The sequence below is a fragment of the Calliphora vicina genome, chromosome 1 (assembly GCF_958450345.1).
Source record: "Calliphora vicina chromosome 1, idCalVici1.1, whole genome shotgun sequence".
In the NCBI taxonomy this organism is placed as follows: Eukaryota; Metazoa; Arthropoda; class Insecta; order Diptera; family Calliphoridae; genus Calliphora; species Calliphora vicina.
In genome coordinates, this window is record NC_088780.1 from 17,434,740 (window position 1) to 17,457,532 (window position 22,793).

The window sequence follows — 22,793 nt, forward strand, 5'->3', positions numbered from 1 at the left end:
GATGCACCTTTTTCGGGTAGGTATGTTCCGTACTTTGTTTCTACTATTCAATATCTACAACTTTCCTTCAGCCACAAAAGAGATATTCCGTACGGTATACGAGATATAACCGTGCTAAAATATAGAAAAAGTGATAAAAATCCTCCTCGAGGAAAAAAAATTCGTATGGAAATTACATTTTTATGGCAGCCAACTAGACAAAACTAATGATGCAGAAGTTCTTATTTTTGGGGCTACTTTCACGTGCAATTGTCAGAATTGAGTCCCAAAATCATGTGTTGTACTGTGTATTTTTTGACCCGAATTTTTTTTTCATCCAAAAATTTTTTTGTCACAATTTAAAAAAAAATTAAATTTTGTTTACTTAAAAATATTTAAAAAAATGTATTTTAAAGTATAATTTGGTGAAGGGTATATAATATTCGGCACAGCCGAATATAGCTCTCTTACTTGTTTTAAATATAATTTTTTTTTTTTTAAATTTAAATTTTTTTTTTAAATTTTAAAAAAAAATTTTTTGTTTTTTAAATTTTTATTTTTTTTGTGAAAAAAATTCTGGTTAAAATTTTTTTTCCGATTTTGACCCATTGTAGGTCCATTTTAGGTCCAATTTACTATGGTCTTATATACGTCGTTGCAAAGGTCTTTGAAATATCTAACATTAGATATCCATATTGTCTATATAATGACTTAGTAATCCAGATATATGTGGGTCAAAAATCGAGGTTGTCCTGGTTTCTTCCTCATATCTCAGCCATTTGTGGACCGATTTTGCTGATTTTAAATAGGGAACTTCTCGAAAGCATGTCTGACAGAATTATTGAAGATTTGGATCCCGAAGATATCTGGGGTCTTCAGAAAATTGATTTCAACAGACGGACAGACAGACGGACATGGCTTAATCTACTCCGCTATCTATAAAGAACCAGAATATATAGGGTCGAAAAATTATATTGTGGAAATTACAAACTTATGTATACACATGAAGGTGAAGGTTATAAAAAATTGTTTTATTCGAAAGATCAATAACATGGCATTAACATTTGAAAATGATTTCGGGAATGGCCACAGCGGCTGATCTTGACGAAGCGTATTCTGGAAGTCCAATTTAGTTTATTAATAAGCTCGTTGAACACAATTTTGCGATAAAATAGTCGTTTATAAGTTGCGCGAATCGATGACTAATTTCCAAAGAAAATTTGGATAATTTGTTGGCGCTGTTCAAGCGTCAATTATGATTCATGATGATTTGCCAAAGTATACTGATCATACATGTCAAAAGTGAGTATGACAGTTAGCCCTTTCGTAAATTCTACCCTTTACTTGATATATTGCGAACACATCTGGGTTCAAAGGTTATCTAGTTGCCTCTGTAAACATATGTATATCTAACAATCTGACATGATTATAGAATCCAGAAAATTTCCTCATGGGTCTTTTACCGCACAACAACACATTGAGAATTTGTATCTCTCTTTGAAATAATTGCGCGAATATTACCTCTAAACAGCTGTTCATTTTATATGGTTTCTCAAATACGCTATTTTATTATTGCAATTTTATTTTAGATTTGTGTGTGAGTTTTTTGTCACAATCAACAGCTAGAAATAACAAATTGTTTTAAACTTATTATAGCTCATAGACTTTATATACAAAACAGTTTGTTTAGAACTTTTAAACACGCTAGTTGTTACGCTTAAATTCGGTTAAAAAAAAATTGCGTTAATAAGAAAACATTAACAAAATGGCTAAGGATAATTTAACAGCCGTTCTCTATGGAATTGAAGACATGAAATTGGTAAGTAAACGGAGATAAGGTGTTTGTGAAATATTTTAATGTGGAAATAATTTGTGAGATTTGAATTTCCATATAAATTTGTGTGCTTTTTCTGAATTATATTCTGTATAAAACCAATGAATTTAGCTGTGTCACACCCACTTTTTGATTTGAAGTACCATGATCGTTATGATCGCTTTTATCTATTTTTGAGTATTGTGATAAAAAAACAAGTTTTAGAATTTATTTATTAAAATTTTTTTAAATAAAATTCATATAGTGGCTAAATACTAGCAACTTTTTCATTATTAATTCAGTTTTAAAAGATTTTAGCGAAAATTTGTTATTAGAAGTTTTAGAAATTATTTATTAAATAAGTTTAATTCATACAGTTCATACGATTTATTATTTTAAATAAAATATGTTTTAATTTTTTTTTATTATTTAAGTTTTTGATTTGTGTTTGACTTTTATTTGTCCATATTCTTTTAAATTGTTTTCAAAAAAAAATCATTTTATAAAAAAGTGTTCCTCTTTTTTTAATTTACGTATACTTCTCTAAATTAATGAATAAATATAGACAAATGTAGAGACAAATCAGCATATTTCGAAATTATTTTTAGAATTTTAAAAAAGTTTCTTTGTTTTCAATGTCAAATACAATATTATTCAAGATTGTGCGATCGATCAATTAATAAATAAACAACTATTAGGGTTATAGAGCTATAATTTGTGTGTCCCCTTTTTTATAGATTACACCACAAGGGGCGTGGCAACTAATGTAGATCTAATAAAGGCTATATTTATACTTCTGGAATTAACAATTTAGATGTATAGCAAGTTTTATACAAATTGATTCAAAAATTTTAACACGAAAGAGTAAAAGATTAAGATTTATATAAAAGGAAATCACATTTAAAATTTGTTGGCGGATCAATCCATAATTGACTATAGGTCCCATACTTATATGGGACCTATGTATGTGGTTCTTAACTCTCTTCCGAAAATAACTTTAACGAGCATTAGTCGTTTAAAAATGTTGGTATCCAAATAAAATTTAACCATGCCGATCGACCCATAATTGATCATTGCTCCCATTTAAGACCCACTTCCGAAAATTACTAATGAGTAAAAATTATTGAAATTTTAAAAGAAAAATTATGTGATCGGACTTGACCGATTATACATACTTTCTTATTATACCCTTCACCTTCGTGAGAAGTGTATATATAAGTTTGTCATTCCGTTTGTAATTTCTACATTTTTCATTTCCGACCCTATAAAGTATATATATTCTGGATCCTTATAGATAGCGGAGTCGATTAAACCATGTCCGTCTGTCTTTCTGTCCGTCTGTCTGTTGAAATCAATTTTCTGAAGACCCCAGATATCTTCGGGATCCAAATCTTCAATAATTCTGTCAGACATGCTTTCGAGAATTTTGCTATTTAAAATCAGCAAAATCGGTACACAAATGGCTGAGATATGAGGAAAAATCCAGGACAACCTCGATTTTTAACATATTTTTGATCTATATCTGGATTACTAACTAAGTCATTAATATAGACAAAATGGATATCTAATGATAGATATTTCAAAGACATTTGCAACGACGTATATAAGACCATAGTAAGTTTGACATACAATGGGTCAAAAACGGAAAAAAAAATTTTAACCCGAATTTTTTTTTTCACAAAAAAAAAATTGAAAAAACAAAAAAAAAAAATTTTAAAATTTAAAAAAATAAATTTAAAAAAATTTTAAATAATCGAAAAAAAATTTTTCCCAAAAAATTAAAAAAACAACTGGAAAAAAAATTAAATTTTGTTTACCTAAAAAAATTCAAAATTTTGAAGTATAATTTGGTGAAGGGTATATAAGATTCGGCACAGCCGAATATAGCACTCTTACTTGTTTTTATTATAAATCTTTCATGGAATGAATGTTGAATGATGTTTGATAATTTTCTCCCAGCAGGAGTTTTTAAATAATATTTAAATTGTGGCAGCACAGTTGTAAACAGCTGATAAATTTGAGAGTTAATTTTAGTAGAGAGCAATAAATTAAAAGACATTTAATGTCAAACTAATGTAAAGAAACCAAATAGGAAATTAGTGTTTAAACAAACACAAATTACAAAGCCTTTAAGCTTATCTATGGATACAGTCTTCACTGAAAAATTATACTTTAAAATTAAATTTTGAAATATTTTCAGGTAAAATTTTTTCAATTATTTTAAAATTGTTTTTTTAATTTGTTAGTGAAAAGAAATGTATGACCAACAAATTTTTTTTGGTGAAAAAAAAAATCGGGTTAAAAAATATATTTCCCGATTGTAGGTCCAACTTACTATAGCCTTATATACATCATTGCAATGGACTTTGAAATACTATCATCCAGATACAGATTAAAAATAGGCCAAAAATTGTGGTTGTCCCTGTTGTCCTTATATCTCAGCCATTTGAGGGCCGATTTTCTCGATTTTAAATAGCAACCGAGCCGGGAGAATTTCCGATATAATGATGTATCAATCATGTCTGTAAGTTATTTGGGGGCTACGGAAATTTAAGCCAGTATTATTTTCAATATTTTCTTTCAATATGCATGACTTGAGAAGTTTTAATGTTAAGCATCTTAATAATTCCTTTAAGAACATAAATTTGTTTTAAGTCGATCGACTAGAAAAAATAATTTACCATTTTAAATAAACATTTTTCCGTTTTTCTCACACTGAGGATATAGTTTTGGCTGTATTAACCAAATTTATTGTTAATCGAATGACTCAGCCTAATGGCAGAGTTCTTCTATTGCGGCTGAGAAATTTTACTTGAGGTAACACAAATTAGGTTATTTAAATAGTAATTCTTCTATGTTCACGGATTTTCTATTGCCAGTTAGTATCAAAAAGTCCGAATGGAACAGTTTTATTAGTGCGGAAATAATACCTTAACTTTAAGGGGCTTAGCTGATTTCAAGATACTGGCGAATAGACGGGCAAGAGTGTATGTATATACTTTATGGTATCGGTAATGAAAGCTGTGGAAATTACAAACGGAATGACAAATTTATGGACCTATACCTATACAAAGGTTTGGAGATAAATTTTAAGGAGACTATGAACAAATGTTGCACGATTTTCCCAATACTTTTTACAGTATAATTTCAGAGTACTTGGAACTAATTTGGGCAAAATATTTATGACTGCTCAAACAGTATTCCAGATAGATATTTGTATGGGGGCTAGATGAAATCATGGACCGATATGGCTCATTTTCAATACCAAAGCTTATCGGCAGAGAGTGGTTTCAACAGCCAGACAGACGGACGGACATAGTTAGACAGTCTTATAATGAGGTCCCAGAATTAGAGTATCCAAAACTGAAAACCGGTTTTTTCATCTTTGTAAACTCTACCGGTTTCGGTTTTTTTAACTTTTCGGTTTTTTGACAAACCGGTTTTTGTAAGACGGTTAACCGGTTTTAATGAAATATATTTTCTAAAGCTCATTCAAACAAATTTATGAAAAACTTGCAAAATGGGCCATCTTTTTAACATTTTTTTTTGCTCAAATGAAAGCTTAGGTCCATTCCTTTAAGGCACAAAAAAGGAAAAAAAAATTAACAAGTAAGAGATCTATAATCGGCTGTGCCGAATCTTATATACCCTTCACTAAATTATACTTTACAATAAATTTTTTTAAATATTTTTAGGTAAACAAAATTTATTTTTTTTTTAATTGTTTATCAAAATTTTTTTTTTGAAAATGTTTTTTAATTTTTTTTTTTTGAAAAAAATGTATGACGAAAAATTTTTTTTGATGAAAAAAATATTCGGGTTAAAAAATATTTTTCCCGATTTTGACCCATTATAGGTCCAACCTTATCCATAGCCTTATCTACATCGTTGCAATGAACTTTGAAATATCTATCATTAGATATCCATATTGTCTATATTAATGACTTAGTAATCCAGATATAGGTCAAAAATTGGTAAAAAATCGAGGTTGTCCCGGTTTTTTGCTCATATCTCCGTTATTTATGGACCGATTTTGCTGATTTTAAATAGCAAACTTCTCGAAAGCATGTCTGACAGAATTATTGAAGATTTGGATCCCGAAGATATCTGGGGTCTTCAGAAAATAGATTTCAACAGACAGACGGACATGACTTAATCGACTCCGCTATCTATAAGGATCCAGAATATATATATACTTTATAGGGTCGGAAATGAAAAATGTAGAAATTACAAACGGACCTTCTCACGAAGGTGAAGGGTATAAAAAAGGGCCCACTTTAAAAAAAGTTAGATTTTGCAAAAAAAAAAGTAAAAAATTGAATATTTTGAGTTACAAAACATTTATTTTAATGGATATCCCACTCTCACAAAAAGGCCCATTTTGAAAAAAATAAAAAAAAAATTTATTTTTTTTTTAATATTTTTTTTTTCAAAAGATTGAAGAAATAGCTATGTAAACTATTTGGGACATATTTTGCTAAGAACAATAGGTAATAAGTTACATGGATGAGAAAAATCACATGTTTGGCCAAAAGGTCAAATTTTGACCCCCTCTAACTCCGAGAGTTCTTGATCGATCTTGTTGAAAAATTGTGTCTGAATTACTATCCAATAGGTCAAACCTTGGTGCATCGGAAGACATCGATTTTAAAAGTTGGTTCACTTGACGTGAAATCCACCATATACTAATGTGGGTCTGCGATTTGATACATATACAAGTATTTTTAGGCGTCTTAGAAAACTTTACTTTTCTAATGAAAGACAATATTTTTCTTAAAATTTCCTCATGGGTCTTTTACCACAAAACAACACATTGAGAAATAATTTCTCTCTTTCAAATAATTGCACGAATAGTGCCAGTAAACAGCTGTTTATTTAAATGCTTTTCAAAACGTTTGTTTTTAATGCACTATGGGTTTAAAATCAATGTTTTTATTGGCAGTATTTCAAAAAGGGCATTGTGAGGACATTCTTAATCAGCCCAATTATGAATAAAAAAATTCCGCGGGAGTTTGTTCCCCGGGAGTTTTTTCCCATTGAATTTGAATAGGAAAAATGAGAAAAAGGAAAAAACTCACGGCGAATTTTTATTCATAATTGGGCTGAATGTGTTTACAAAGTTTTAGTTCATGTTATGATACTTATATGGGTTAGTTATTTCAGTCTAACTTTAAAAAAATATTGAAAAAATCAAACTTTTGAGATATTTACAATATTAAGCAAGGAAACTGCTAAAAATCACAGTAAAGTATTTTATAAAAATATTAATTTATTTCCCTGGTCCCAATAACCCTGAGAATTCCTTTCAAATAACTTAAATCTTGGTGAAACTGCTCAAGAAATGTCATCACATATTTTCCCAAGGTTTTTCGAGAAAATGTAAACAATTAAAAGAGAACACGAGACACTCAATACAACAAATCATATACATATATGTCTGATACAACAACAAAATGCATTAACTAATAGGTATTTTTTTGTTGCAAGAGTTAGGTTTTTGACAATTACATCTCGTCTCTATGTTACCCTTATGAGAGAACCATTCGTTCGAAATTCGGCAAAACAATATTGATCAGCTGTTTTGTTCCCTTAAGTTTACAATTCGTAATTACTTGGAGTGCTGCCATTTTAAAAATACATTGACTATTTCTTAAAATATTTCTATTGAATTTATGCCAAAATCAAAATTGATTTTAAACCATTGTGTTGGCATTTTTAGATTTGTTTGTTTTTTCTATTTTGTCACAATCAATACAAAGAAATTAAAAATTATTTAAGAGCATTTTATAACTGACTGGCTAATAAACAAAACAGTTTGTTTAGAACATTTCAACACTCAGGTTGTAACTCAGGTTGCTTAAGTTTGGTTAAAAAAAAGTTGCGCTAGTAAGAAAACTCAAATACAATGGCTAAGGATAATTTAACAGCCGTACTGTATGGTGTAGAAGACATGAAATTGGTAAGAAAGTGGGGAGGAAAATTTTCGAATTATTAAAAATTCATATTTTGTAAAACACTTCGCCTTACTTTGAAAATATTTTTATAGAAATTTTTGAAAAACAAAAACAATTTATGCAAATAAGTTCTCAAAGTGAGTGATTTATAAAATAAATTGTTGCATGTTTAGAATTTTAATTATAAAGATGAACATTGTATTGATCTTTGTGATATACCTACATACATAAGTATTTACGTAAATAATTCAAGTTACATAAATTCATTACATCTAATTGAAATATGTCACACTTACATATATGAGGAGCCGCAGAACAAAAGGTAGGTACTTTTTTGAAATTTTAAAAAATTTTGGAGAAATTGATTTTTTCTAGAAGAATTCAACCCAAATATTATAAAAAATACTAAAAAAAAATCAATTTGTAAAAAAATTCGAAAAAGTACCACCTACCTTTTGTTCTGCGGCTCCTCATATCTTGAAGAAAATCTTCGTCGTTCTCAAAATTTCAATAATAAATTTTGAGATTTTCTCTCTAAAACCTATAAATGTGTCTAGTACCAGAACAGGCAAAATCTCTTGCAATATATTTAGCCCTGTCACACCCACTTTTTGATTTCTAAACATACGTATTATAAATTCTGATCGCTTTTCATCTATATTAGCTGATTGAAGAGATTTATGGTAAAAAATAAAAAATCAAGTTTTATAAATTGTTTATTAAAAACAGTGTTCATTAAAATTCATACTGTATTCCAAATACTTTTATGTTTATTTACATATTTTAAAAACAAATAAAAATAAACAAATTCAAATATTTGCTATTATGTTATTATGAATTTAGATATATGTATGTATGTATATCTAACATTTTGTTTGTCTAGTTATACCCTTCACATCATGAGAAGGGTATATATAAGTTTGTCATTCCGTTTGTAATTTCTACATTTTTCATTTCCGTGCCTATAAAGTATATATATTCTGGATCCTTATAGATAGCGGAGTCGATTAAGCCATGTCTGTCTGTCTGTCCGTCCGTCTGTCTGTTGAAATCAATTTTCTGAAGACCGCAGATACCTTCGGGATCCAAATCTTCAATAATTCTGTCAGACATGCTTTCGAGAAGTTTGCTATTTAAAATCAGCAAAATCGGTCCATAAATAACGGAGATATGAGCTAATAACCGGGACAACCTCTATTTTTTACCTATTTATACCCTACACCACCATAGTGGGGAGGGTATTATGCGTTTGTGCAGATGTTTGTAACGCCCAAAAATATTAGTCTAACACCCACCTTAAAGTATACCGATCGACTTAGAATCACTTTCTGAGTCGATTAAACGATGTCCGTCCGTCCGTCCGTCCGTCTGGTTGGCTGGCTGGCTGGCTGGCTGGCTGTCCATGTAAACCTTGTGCGCAGAGTACAGGTCGCAATTTTGAAGATATTTCGATCAAATTTGGTACATATTACTTTTTCGGCCCAAGGACCAAGCCTATTGAAACTGGCTGAAATCGGTCCATTATCTCACCTAGCCCCCATACAAAGTCCCCTTGAAATTGTACTTTATCGGTCATAAATGTCTAATTTATCTATGTATCTGCACAAATTTCGCTCCAAATAAGTTTTATATACACAAAATTCATGTCACCAAATTTTGTTACGATCGGTTCATAATTAGTCATAGCTCCCATATAGACCTGCTTCCGAAAATCACTTTAACGTGCTTAAATCGCTTAAAAATGTTGGTATACACACAAAATTCAACATAGTTAAATTTAATATAGACATAAATCACACGACCTAATTTCAAGGCGATCGGTCCATAATTGGTCATAGCTCCCATATAAGGCCCACTTCCGAAAATCACTCATGAATATAAATTATTGATTAAAGAAAAATATTTTTACTCATTTACTTGGTGTAGGGTATTATATGGTCGGGCTTGACCGACCATACTTTCTTACTTGTTTTTATCTATATCTGGATTACTAAGTCATTAATATAGACAATATGGATATCTAATGATAGATATTTCAAAGTCCATTGCAACGATGTAGATAAGGCCTAAGTTGGACCTACAATGGGTCAAAATCGGGAAAAATATTTCTTAACCCGAATTTTTTTTTCATCAAAAAATTTTTTTGTCATACATTTTTTTTGCAAAAAAAATTTAAAAAACTTTTTTTAAAAAAAATTAAAAAACAATTTAAAAAAAAAAAATTTTGAAAAACAATTAAAAAAAAATTAAATATTGTTTACCTAAAAATATTTAAAAAAATTTATTTTGAAGTATAATTTGGTGAAGGGTATATAAGATTCGGCACAGCCGAATATAGCTCTCTTACTTGTTTTTTAATAGAATTTGGCGGAAATTTTTATAATATTGTTTTTGTCATTCCGTTTGTAAAATATCGAAATATTCATTGTAGACCCACAAAAGTATTCAGGGTGCTTATAAAATTCTAAAACGTTATGTCCGTCCGTCTGCCTGTCTGTTGAAGACACGATAGGGCCTGTAGGGAAGGAGTTAGTAGGATGATATTTTCTTCAAATATTCTGTGTTGATATTGTTTTTATTGAAATTGAATAAAATCGGTCAAGTAGAACCAGTGAGATAACCTCTTTTGCAATTTTATTTAAAAATATGGAAATTTTGCACAAAAATGCTAAGAATCGGTCCATGATTTCTCCTAGAACCCATACAAATATTCATGCAAAATTTGGTATTGAAATTAAGCAAACAAATTAAAATATAGCAATTTTAATTGTTTGTTATTAATTTTTGGAGAAGTTGTTTGTTCTTATTTTATTTGTGTTTATCTTTTATTTGCATATATTGTTTTTTTTTAATTTGTTTTCAAAAAATATAATTTTATGAAAAAGTGTGTTGAAAATTTTCCACTTAATACTTCTTTAAATTAATGGAAAAAAATATATACATAGTATGTAGATCCATAAAAAAATATGCATATTTCGAAATTATTTTTAGAATCTTAAAATTAGTTTATTTCAAAAATGTCAAATGTTATTATTCGGTTTATTGAATAAATAAACATTCTTCACCATTTTCATTTGTGACTCCACAAATATACATATATGTATGTATATTCTGGAACATTATAGATAGCCGAGTCGATATGACAACCTCGATTATTTACCGATTTTCGATCTATATCTGGATTACTAATTCATTAATATAGACAATATGGATATCTAATGATAGATATTTCAAAGACCTTTGCAACGATGTATATAACGCCATAGTAAGTCGGACCTACAATGGGTCAAAATTGGGAAAATTATTTTTTAACCCAAATTTTTTTTCACCAAAAATATTTTTTCGTCATAAAATTATTTTCACTAATAAATTTAAATAAATTTTTAAAAAGAGTAAAAACACTAGTTAATTTTTGGAGTTCATTATAGTCCGACTTAAATTTTTTTTTTAGAACCGAATCTATTATTCAACCCAATCTCCAACATAGCGAAACTTTTTTTCCAGTTGTTTTTTTTATTTTTTGGAAAATTTTTTTTTTCGATTATTTTTAATTTTTCTTTTTTTTTAAATTAAAATTTTTTTTTTTTAAAATTTTAAATTTTTTTTTTTTGTTTTTTCAATTTTTTTTGCTGAAAAAACATTCGGGTTAACATTTTTTTTAGTAATTTTAGATATAGGTCAAAAATCGAGGTTGTCTTGGTTTTTTCCTCATATCTCAGCCATTTGTGGACCGATTTTGCTGATTTTAAATAGAAAAATTCTCGAAAGCATGTCTGACAGATTTATTGAAGATTTGGATCCCGAAGATATCTGGGGTCCTCAGAAAATTGATTTCAACAGACACACAGGCGGGCGGACAGACAGACGGACATGGCTTAATCGATTCCGCTTTCTATAATGATCCAAAATATATATACTTTATAGGGTCGGAAATGAAAAATGTACAAATTACAAACGGAATGACAAACTATATATACCCTTCTCACGAAGGTGATGTTACCCATTTATTTCATTAATCTATTCCCAACATTAGTTTCATTCAAAGGCTTTTATTTTATTCAACAATGAATTAATTCATAATGGAATTAATTCATAACAGAATTCATTAAATCTTTGAATTATTAAATCTAATACAAATTGAATTTTTTCTTCATTAAATTTGTTTTGTTTTGTATTTGATCATTTATAAAATGAATTGAAAAAATTATCTTAAAAAATATTTGCAATAGATTTGAATTTATGATAAATTGACTTAAGTCTTTTTGTACTAGATTTGAATTGAAGAAAACTTGAATCATTCAATACATTTTTAAACCTATTTTGTAATGGTTTTGAATTCAAGAAAATTTATAAGATTCAATAAGAACTTAACTCTATAAAGAATGAATTCTCAAAGAAATGAATTTAATACATTAGAAGTATTAATGGAATTTTGATTTCGAAAATGAAATTAAGATTTAACTCTTTCGAACCTTTGCTTCAAAGCTTAAATGAATTTTATTATGAATTAATTCAACAATGAATGAATTCTATTCAAATGAAAGGCTTTTATTAATTATTATCATAAAATATCACGTACACTTGCATTATTTAAAATTTGTTTGTAAAACAACAGTTACATATTACAAAATGTAATTTATTATATTTATTAGTTAACTACACAAAGTTAACCAAATAATTATTGTAAATATAACAAATTGCTAATATTTTAATAAATGTTAATGAATAAATGGCAACTAATTATAATCTACAGCATGAGTGGCAAGGGTATATACTATAAGTTTGTCATTCCGTTTGTAATTTCAACATTTTTCATTTGCGACACCACAAAGTATATATATTCTGGATCGTTATAGATAGAGGAGTTCGCCTGTCCGTCTTTATGTTGAAATCAACTTACCGTAACCCCAAAATAACTTACATATTTGATTCATACATCAATATATCTGCTATAGACCCGGCTAGGTTGATATTTAAAATCGAGAAAATCGGCCCACAAATGGCTGAGATAAATAACCAGGACAACCTAAATTTTTATTTACCTATTTTTGATCTATATCTGGATTACTAAGTCAATAATACATGTAGAAAATATGGATATCTAATGATAGATATTTCAAAGACCTTTGCAACGATATACAGTGGGGCAGAATCGAAATTTTTTGTAAATAAATCTGGCATTTCTAAACGGATGGTCCGATCGGGATAAAATTTAACGTCGGCGTAGCCAAGGAGCATTCGATTTTAAGTTAATAAAATTGGCCATACAAATGCTCCAGGGGCATCGATATGGGGGCTCAAAGTAGGGTACCTTCGACATGTAAAATTTTTAAACACGTGCCATTTTTTGTTTTCCATCCGATTTCAAATATTTTAATATTTTTGAAAAGCATAATAAAATCTTTATTTATTAACGAAACTCAATGAAATTTTCAACGCTTTTTAAGTTTGTCATTCTAAATAACAAAATGTAAAAAACTCAAAAGGTCAAAGGGAATCCCGCAATTCCTAAAAATTGGAACGAAAATCCCAAATATGGTATTTTTTACAATTTTGCCTATAGGATCCACATTTCCTTCGGGGCTGGGAAAATACTTTGGCGATAAATAGGGAACACATCAAGGTTTCCAAAGCAGCTTTTTGTTTTCTGATCCCAGCTTTGGGATATTAGAACATGTGGCCCAAAGTTGAATTTTTGAAAAAAAAAAATAGGTCAAATTCCGAAGGGCGTAGGGGCCACATATTCGAAGAATAGGACATGTTTTTTATATCAAAATGTTCTCCGTAAAGATATCCTTCAGATAAACATAAAATTGTTATATGTTCGTAAAGAAACTTTTTTTTTAACTAAAAAAGAGATAAGCCCAAAAAACAGCAAAAATCAACTATTTTTTGAATATTTAAATTGAAATTTATTTTTGGATCCAATATTGCTCTGAAATCGTTTGTATGTTATTCGTAATTTAGTAGTCTAACTAATAAAATAATTCGATTCCATTTGGTCCAAAAGTACTACCCATAATTTTAAAAAAGCGGACCAAGGTATGGCAAAATTTTGAAAACTCGGAAATTATAAGAGATAAATAGCACACGCATTTTACGTGCGTGGAAAGCCTTTCCAAAAATATAAAAATCTTTGAAATCAGATAGGAAACAAAAAAATTGCACATGTTTAAAAATTTTACATGTCGAAGGTACCCTACTTTGAGGCACCATAGCGCCGCCCCTGGACCATTTGTATTTCCCATTTTAATATCTTAAACTCGAATGCTCCTTGGCTACGCCCACGTCAAATTTTATCCCGATCGGACCAGCCGTTTAGAAATGCCAGATTTATTTACAAAAAATGTTGATTCTGCCCCACTGTGCGACGTTTATAACGCCATGTTTAAACCGAACTTTTTTTTCATCAACAAAATTTTTTCCACTCAAAATTTAATAAAAATGTTTGACGTAAATTGTTTTCCTTATAAATTTGTTTAAAAAAATTATAAAACAAATTTTAAAATGAAAAATAAAAAAAAATTCTAAAAATTTTGAATAAGAAAAATTAAATTTTGAAGAAAAAAATTTAAAAATTTTGTTAACCTAAATAAATTTGTTTTAAAATGAAAATAAAAATAATTTTAAATTTGAAAAAAAAAATTTTAATTTTTTAAAAAAAAAAAATTCTAAATTTTGTTAACCTAATAAATTTGTTTTAAAATGAAAATTAAAATAAAAAAATTTTTAATTTAAAAAAAAAAATTTTTAAATTTTGAAAAAAAATCCTAAATTTTGTTAACCTAAAAATATTAAAAAAATTGTATTTTAAAGTATACTTTGGTGAAGGGTATATAAGGTTCGGCACTGCCGAATAAAGCTCTCTTACAGATGTATAATTTTTGCTCGAAAATCTGAGATTTTAAAATTATTTCAAAACCTTTTTATTTGTTTCCTTTTGTATATTTGCAAATTTTATTAACTTGGTGACACTTATTTTAGTTAAAAATCAGTTAATATGTATGTCTAGACTCTAGACTGTAGAGCAACGTCAGATATATGTATGTACCTGGAAACATCTCCACATTAAATCCAGGTAGAAAGAGTTAATTAGTATATTCGTTATATCTATCTATTGGAATATAAATGTGTATGTTGATAAGTAAACAATTAAATAATTTGCTGGTAAATACTGACAAGCCCACTTTAGTAGAAACATGACGTAGTCGTTAACGGCAAGTTTTGCCTCTATTTTTAGAAATCATATACAGAGAGCCTCAAAAGTAAGTGAACACTGCAAATTATTTTATATATATGAGTATATATGAGTTTGTCATTCCGTTTGTAATTTCCACAATATAATTTTCCGATCCTATAAAGTATATATGTATATTCTAAATCCTTATAGATAGCGGAGATTATGCGTATGTTGAAATCAACTTTCCGAAGCCCCCAAATAACTTACATACACGATGCATACATCAGGGTCGAAGCTATCGGAACCCTTTACAAAATAATTAAAAGCATATTGGGTCATCTAAAATCAGTTACTATATTTTGATATCGAATATGCGATTTGAGAATTTTTGCCCTAAATTTTAATTTTACATAAAAAATAGGTGTTTTTTTAATGGACCAGGTCCCCTCGATAAGAAAAATTTTTATTTTTTTTTCAATTAAAATATATTATGAGAACTTAGCTTTCAGAAAGTATAAATTCCTTATACATCCTTTTAGAAATTTTTTGCGATAACTTAAAAAGAAAAAAAGTTCTTTTTTGCCAAAAAATTAGCGAAAAATCGGCTTTTTAAAATTTTTTTAAATTCGAATGCTTATAACTTTGGACTGTCATTATTTTTAAACAGTTCTTTTTCTATTTGACACATACATATGTTGTTATTCTAATGAAGGAAAACTGGAGAAAATCGGAAAATATTTGGATACGCGTGTTATCAAAAAACTGGAGTAGGTTTTGTAAAAATGTTGAAAATTTAATTTTCAAATCCGAATATCTCCTAAGCTATAAGAGATAATTGATAGCTTCGATGAAAAGATTTTATATATGTAATTTTTTTGAAATCGGATCACAAACGAAGAAATAGGATCGTTTTAAAAATGTAAAATAGCCGAGGTGTCCTACTTTGAGGAGCCTTGTTCGCGCCCCTGGTGGGCCCATGAGGTCCACGTTCAGAACTTAAACTCAACAACACTTCTTCCTTGCGCATGTGAAATGTCATTCAAACCAATCTAACCATTTAGAAGTTACAGATTTATTTCCCTCTTTTTTTTCTATACCACTATGTGTCGCTTACGATAAAATTCGTTTACTGTAAAATGTAAACATTGACTTACGATAAAATCTTACCTCCTATAATTTTGAAGTTATTAACAATTTTGATATTCTGTAAACTCTGAAACATCAGTCGGTCCATAACATTTTAATTTTTGCAATAAAAAAAAAAATTTGAAAATGTCGCTTACGATAATTTGGCGCTAAGGGTGATATGGCTGAGATATAAGGAAAAAACCAGGATAACCTCGATTTTTAACCTATATCTGGATTACTAGGTCATTAATATAGACAATATGGATATCTAATGATAGATATTTCAAAGACCTTTGCAACGACGTATATAAGACCATAGTAAGTTGGACCTACAATGGGTCAAAATCGGAAAAAATATTTTTTAACCCGAATTTTTTTTTTTCACCAAAAGTTTTTTTTCGCTAAATAATAAAAAAAAAATTAAAATTCAAAAAAAAATTTCGAAAAAAAGAAAAAAACAACTTTTGGTTTGTTGGAGATTGGTCTAAATAATAAATTCGGTTCTGAAAATAAGATTTAAGTCGGACTATAATGATTTTCATGATCGTAAAAAAAATCAAAAAATTCACTGGTGTTTACTCGCTTTTGAGGCTTTCTGTACTAACGAAACTAATAACATAAAGAATAGGCATAGAGCGGAAACTCTCCTGTCAAAGACCTAACTCAGTTGTCAGAAACCTAAGTGGTGAGAATGTATTAGTAGAAAAAAGTATGTAAACACAAAAACAACACTCGTATGTGTGATTATTTTGAGTAATTTTTTTGTTTGAGTTTTTTTTTCTAGTTTTCGCTCTATGTTTCTCTATATCTAATAATGTCAGCTGCTTGGTAACGACACTGTCAATGATTGTATACCCTTCACTATGTATTGTAAGGTTTTTAAATTGTGCGTGACCTAAGCGGAAGTCTATTGACCTTACATAGATTACAAAGAGTCTGTCTGATAGGCTAATCCAAAGTAGTAAACACAGAGGAATTCCATTAAGGGTTAAATAGAGCGAGATAGTTGCATTACTAGCTACCAAACTGGTTACTTGACTCACTATAAAACTAGTTACTTTAACATGTAACTGTTCTAGGCGGAAGCCAATTGACCCCCTAATAATTAGTCTAAAGCATAGCAGATACCAACTACAAAGAGACAGTTTTATCTTTATCTTATGTTAGACTAAATAATTATAGAAAATTAATTACCCATATAGAAATCCAAATTATATTCATAATTTTCATATTTTTCTCTTTCAGGAACAACGTCCCATTCCAGAAATTGGCGACAATGGTAAGGAAATTTGCTGAAATTGGGAATAAAATTTTGATTTTTAAAATTAACCCTTTAATTGGGAACTCATTTGCGACAAGAGGGCAGAGACCTGCGTCGTCTAAATTCCACGGCGTCAGACTACAAAAATGATCGGCGGCGGCTCAAAGCTGGCTGTCAGCCGACTAAAGAATTTTGATTTTTAAAATTAACCCTTTGGTTTTTAAAATTAACCCTTTAATTGGGAACTCATTTGCGACAAGAGGGCAGAGACCTGCGCCGTCTAAATTCCACGGCGTTAGACTACAAAAATGATAGGCGGCGGCTCAAAGCCGACTGTCAGCCGACTAAAGAATAACTACTCAAATTCTAAATAATTAAAAAATTTAAAAAGAACTTTTTTTCAAAACGGCGGCTATTTTCAAGCCGAACTAATTTTCGGCGTCGGCGGCTTTTAAAATTTATATTCGGCTTGGCTCAGCCGGTTTACAGCCGTTCGGCACAGGTCTCTGGCAGGGACCTGCGCCGACTAAATTCCACGGCGGCGGCTACTCAAATTCTAAATAATTAAAAATTTAAAAAGTGAAATTCCGAAAATTAAAATTTATCGGCGGCTTGGCTCAGCCGTTCGGCGCAGGTCTCTGCAAGAGGCTCATAACTCAAAAATGTACTCTGTTGAAAAACCCCCAAATTTTAAGTTATGATCCTCTCCTTTCAAAACCATTCTCATATTAAAATATTAACTTTTCAGACGTTCTCTTGGCCATGGACTGTGTTGGTATCTGTGGTTCGGATGTTCACTATCTCGTACATGGCCGCATTGGTGATTTTGTGGTCACCAAACCCATGATCATTGGTCATGAGGCGGCCGGCATTGTAGCCAAAGTGGGCGCTAATGTTAAACACTTGAAAGTTGGTGATCGTTGTGCCATCGAACCCGGTGTACCCTGTTATATCTGTGAATTTTGTAAAACCGGCAAATATAACTTGTGTCCGGAAATGAAATTCTGTGCCACTCCCCCCTACGATGGTAATCTTACACGCTATTACAAACATGCTGCCGATTTTTGTTTCAAACTGCCCGATCATGTATCCATGGAAGAGGGTGCTCTGTTAGAGCCCTTGTCGGTGGGTGTGCATGCCTGTCGTCGTGCTAATGTTGGTTTGGGCTCAGAGGTATTAATTTTGGGCGCTGGTCCCATAGGCTTGGTAACATTGTTGGTGGCCAAGGCAATGGGTGCCTCTAAGATAATCATTACCGATTTGGTGCAACAACGTTTGGATGTGGCCAAGGAGTTGGGTGCCACTCACACTCTGCTTATGACTACAAGCGATACGCCCGAAGGAACTGCCAAAAAGGTGGAGACTATGTTGGGTTCCATGCCCGACAAGTCGATTGATTGCTGTGGCGCTGAAGTTACCATTAGATTGGCCATATTTGTAAGTTGTGAAATTTTTGTTTACTAAATATTTTGTTTATTATAAGTTTAAATGTTTTAATATTTAAAGGCCACCCGCTCTGGAGGCTGTTGTGTTATTGTGGGCATGGGCGCTGCCGAAACCAAAATTCCCTTGATCAATGCCTTGGCACGTGAAGTGGATATTAGAGGTGTATTCCGTTATTGCAATGAGTAAGAGTCCTCTTAAAATAGATTAAATTTTCTTACATTTTCATGTTTTTCTTTTATTTATTTTTTTAGCTATGCTGCCGCTTTAGCTTTGGTCTCCTCCGGCAAGGTCAATGCCAAACGTTTGGTTACCCATCATTTCGATATTACCGAAACCGATAAGGCCTTTGAGACGGCCCGCAAAGGCTTGGGCGGTGCCATTAAAGTTATGATTCATGTCCAACCCAAAGATACTAATAATAAAACAAAATTTTAACTTATTTTGCATTTAGTATTGTAGTAAATTTAAGTATTTCAATATGTACTGTACAAAATATTGTTATTATTTGTTTAATTTAAATAAATGTTTCTAAATTTTAATTCAAAATTTATTTAATTTTAAAAGCCATCAAAATTTCGAGAGTTGGCAAAGTTTGTGAGTCTTCTGAAAGGGAAAGGGTACTTGTACTTTAGGACTAACCAACATCCCGCCCTGAGGAATTTCTTGTTTAACACATCTGTCTCTAAGCTCCACGACCTACTAGCTGCCACTCAGATAAGTCACTACTATCTCTTCTTATAGTGGGCATTGTGAACGGCAAGATGTCCTGGGAAAGTGTGCTGTGACTGACAATGTCAAAGGCCTTTGACAGGTGAAGTGCCACTAGAATAGTCTTTTAACCGGTCCTCTACAGGTTTTAGCCCAGTGAGATCCGAGTGACTATGGCGTATATTGCTGTAGTGGTGAAATTCCAAAAAAGAGAATTTTTTCTTAAAAAAAAAGAGCAGCAGTCGAAAAAAAGTGAATTTTTATGATTTTTAGCATCAATATCTCAAAATTGCAGATGATGGGTCAGCTGGAGGATGAGAAGATATTCGAGTGTCTTCGCTCACTACAGATGACTTGAGAGATATCGGTCGCTCACTTGCGAATTTGTTGGGTTTTAACAACATCGTTGCCAGGTACTCGAATCCAAGGTGTTTCAATGTCATCATGGATAGTCCGATGTTGTTGTAACAGTACTGCTTTCGTCAAAAGTTTTTCCCTGGGGAAAACACCTCCGGCTTTTGCAGCCGACATTGAGTTGACAATCTTTGGCCGAGTGAGACTCGGATCGTTCCGGAACGAAGATCCAATTGTCGTGGGTACGTGGATAACCCGTTAGTTCCTTTGGTGGATTCTGCATATTTAATTGGAGTATAAAATTATGGAGTGTCCGAGGCGAAAAAATCATTTAGACAGCAAACAATACCTCTTCTTGCCTTGTCTCTTTTTTGGGTGTTTAATAAAAAGAAGCGAAAGGGGGGTATTTGTAAACTTAATCGCGACCTAACTTGCTAACTCTGAAACTAAAGTTGTAGTTCTTCAACTGATCCTCCCATCTGCCACGCTTTTCTTCATTTATCAAACTGCTGATATCGCGGTACAGCTGTGCAATCCTTGAGTCGTCTGGGTTGATATTTCGGAAGCAGCGGAACTCGCAGATTAGCCTGATATCTGCGAGATCTGATGATTATGCGGGGAAGTGCGAATGCACTAAGGATATTCGACCAGCAGTAATGAAACAAGCGTGGAACTTCCTCTCTATTACGTGTACGTTGGAGGGTATCAGTAGACCATTGAAGTTATGTGCCAGTCTTCTTTATTTTATTAGATGTAAATTCGCCGTTCAGAGAGGATAAAATCGATGGTTAATGGTCTGGTCCCAATAAAAAAAGCGAGCGGGTCCCTTTGAGCATCGGAAATGGTAGTATTTGTAAACTTAATCGCGACCCAACTTGCTAACTTTTAAACTCAAGTTGCAGTTCTTCAAATGAGTCACCCATCTGTCCCGCTTTTCTTCATTTACCAACCTGCTGATATCGCGGTACAGCTGTGCAATCCTTGGGTCGTCAGGGTTGAACTTCTGAAGCAGATACCTGCGAGATCCGATGATCATGCGGGGAAGTGCGAATGCACTTACAATTGGATCTAACATTTAACTTTAAAAATGTCCATGATTAAAGATCAACTTGTACTTTTAACAAAATGAGAGCTATGTATATTCGGCCGTGCCAATTTATACTTCAAAATACAAATTTTAAATATTTTTAGGTAAACAAAATTTTTTTTTAATTTTTTGTTAAAAATGTTATTTGAATTTTTTTTTTAAATTAAAAATTTTGTTATTTTTAAATTTTTTTTTAAATTTTTTTTTTTAAATTTTGTTTTCAAAATTTTTTTTTTGTTTAAATTGTAGGTCCATTTTACTATGGTCTTATATACGTCGTTGCAAAGGCCTTTGAAATATCTATCATTAGATATCCATATTGTCTATATTAATGACTTAGTAATCCAGATATAGGTCAAAAATCGAGGTTGTCGTGATTTTTTCCTCTTATCTCAGCAATTCGTGGACCGATTTTGCTGATTTTAAATAGCAAACTTCTCGTAAGCATGTCTGACAGAATTATTGAAGATTCGGATACCGAAGATATCTGGGGTCTTCAGAAAATTGATTTCAACAGACAGACGGACATGTCTTAACCGACTCCGCTATCTATAAGGATCCAGAATATACATACTTTATGGGGACGGAAATGAAAAATGTAGAAATTACAAACGGAATGACAAACTTATATATACCCTTCTCACGAAGGTGAAGGGTATAAAAAGACTATGATTAAAACTAATACTGGACTTTAAATAAAGCTGCGATTGAACCTAACATTGGGCTTTAAATATAACTGTGATTGAAGCTACGATTGAAGCTAAAGTGGAACTGTAAAAATATCCACGATTGAAGCTAAAATTGTACGATGGAAGCTAATATTAGACTTTAAATAATGTGTAATTCAAACTAATATTGGGCTTTGAAAAAGCTGGAAATAGAAAAGATAAAATTGGACTTTAAAAAGACCTACGGTTGAAGCTAGAATTTGACTTGAAATAAAACTACGATTGAAGCCAAAATTATATTATAAATTAAGTTATGAGTTAAGCTAACATTGGACACCAAAAAGAGCTACGATCGAAGCTGGAATATAGATATTACAGAGCTCTAATTTAAGCTAAAATTAAACTTTAAAAATATCCACGATTGAAGCTAAAATTGTACTTTAAAAAGAGCTACGATCAAAGCTAACTTTGGACTTTAAAAAGATCTACGATTGAAGCTAGAATTGGACTTGAAATAAGCAAACTTTGGACTTTAAATATAACTGTGATTGAAGCTAAAATTAGAGCTTAAAAATATCTACAATTGATCTTGAAATGAAGCTACGATTGAAGCTAAAATAGGACATTAAATAAAGCTATGATTTAATCTACTGATGGACTTCAAAAAGTGTCACGATCGAATCCGAAATGTTGACTTTATGGAGCTCTAACATCGATTTCTACAATCTGATCATTATACCTCAAAATTTGAATTTGAAATAAGCAAACTTTGGACTTTAAATATAACTGTGATTGAAGCTAAAATTAGAGCTTAAAAAGATCTACAATTGAACTTGAAATAAAGCTACTACTATTGAAGCTAAAATAAGACATTAAATAAAGCTATGATTTAAGCTACTAATGGACTTCAAAATGAGTCACGATCGAATTCGAAATGTTTACTTTAGGGAGCTCTAACATCGATTTCTACAATCTGACCATTATAGCTCAAGATATTGGTCTTTAGTATTCAGATCGAGAGAGAGCTCTATACTGCACTCTGTTGAATCGATTAAAAACTAAAAATACATTTCTCAGCCTATTTTTTTAAACAATAAACATTTCAATTAGTTTCCCGAAATAGTTATTTAATTTATTTAATGGATGTGTATATGTATAATTAAGATTTCACTTGACATAATTTTGACAATTTGAAATATCCCACGAATAATCTGT

General features: G+C 30.8%; 1 protein-coding gene across 2 annotated transcripts; it reads left to right on the forward strand.

Annotated features, from left to right (window-relative positions):
- The first annotated feature begins 1,640 nt into the window (after positions 1–1,640).
- LOC135949610 (sorbitol dehydrogenase-like) lies at positions 1,641–19,300 on the forward strand. Of its 2 annotated transcripts, none has more exons than XM_065499208.1 (5): positions 1,641–1,798; positions 17,300–17,333; positions 18,064–18,752; positions 18,822–18,943; positions 19,013–19,300. In XM_065499208.1, the coding sequence occupies exons 1-5, from the start codon at positions 1,745–1,747 to the stop codon at positions 19,194–19,196; spliced, it is 1,083 nt and encodes a 360-aa protein (XP_065355280.1). In that variant the 5' UTR covers positions 1,641–1,744; the 3' UTR covers positions 19,197–19,300. The 2 variants fall into 2 exon arrangements, with proteins under 2 accessions (XP_065355280.1, XP_065355281.1); XM_065499209.1 differs by lacking the exon at positions 1,641–1,798 and adding an exon at positions 7,616–7,751.
- Positions 19,301–22,793: the final 3,493 nt, after the last annotated feature.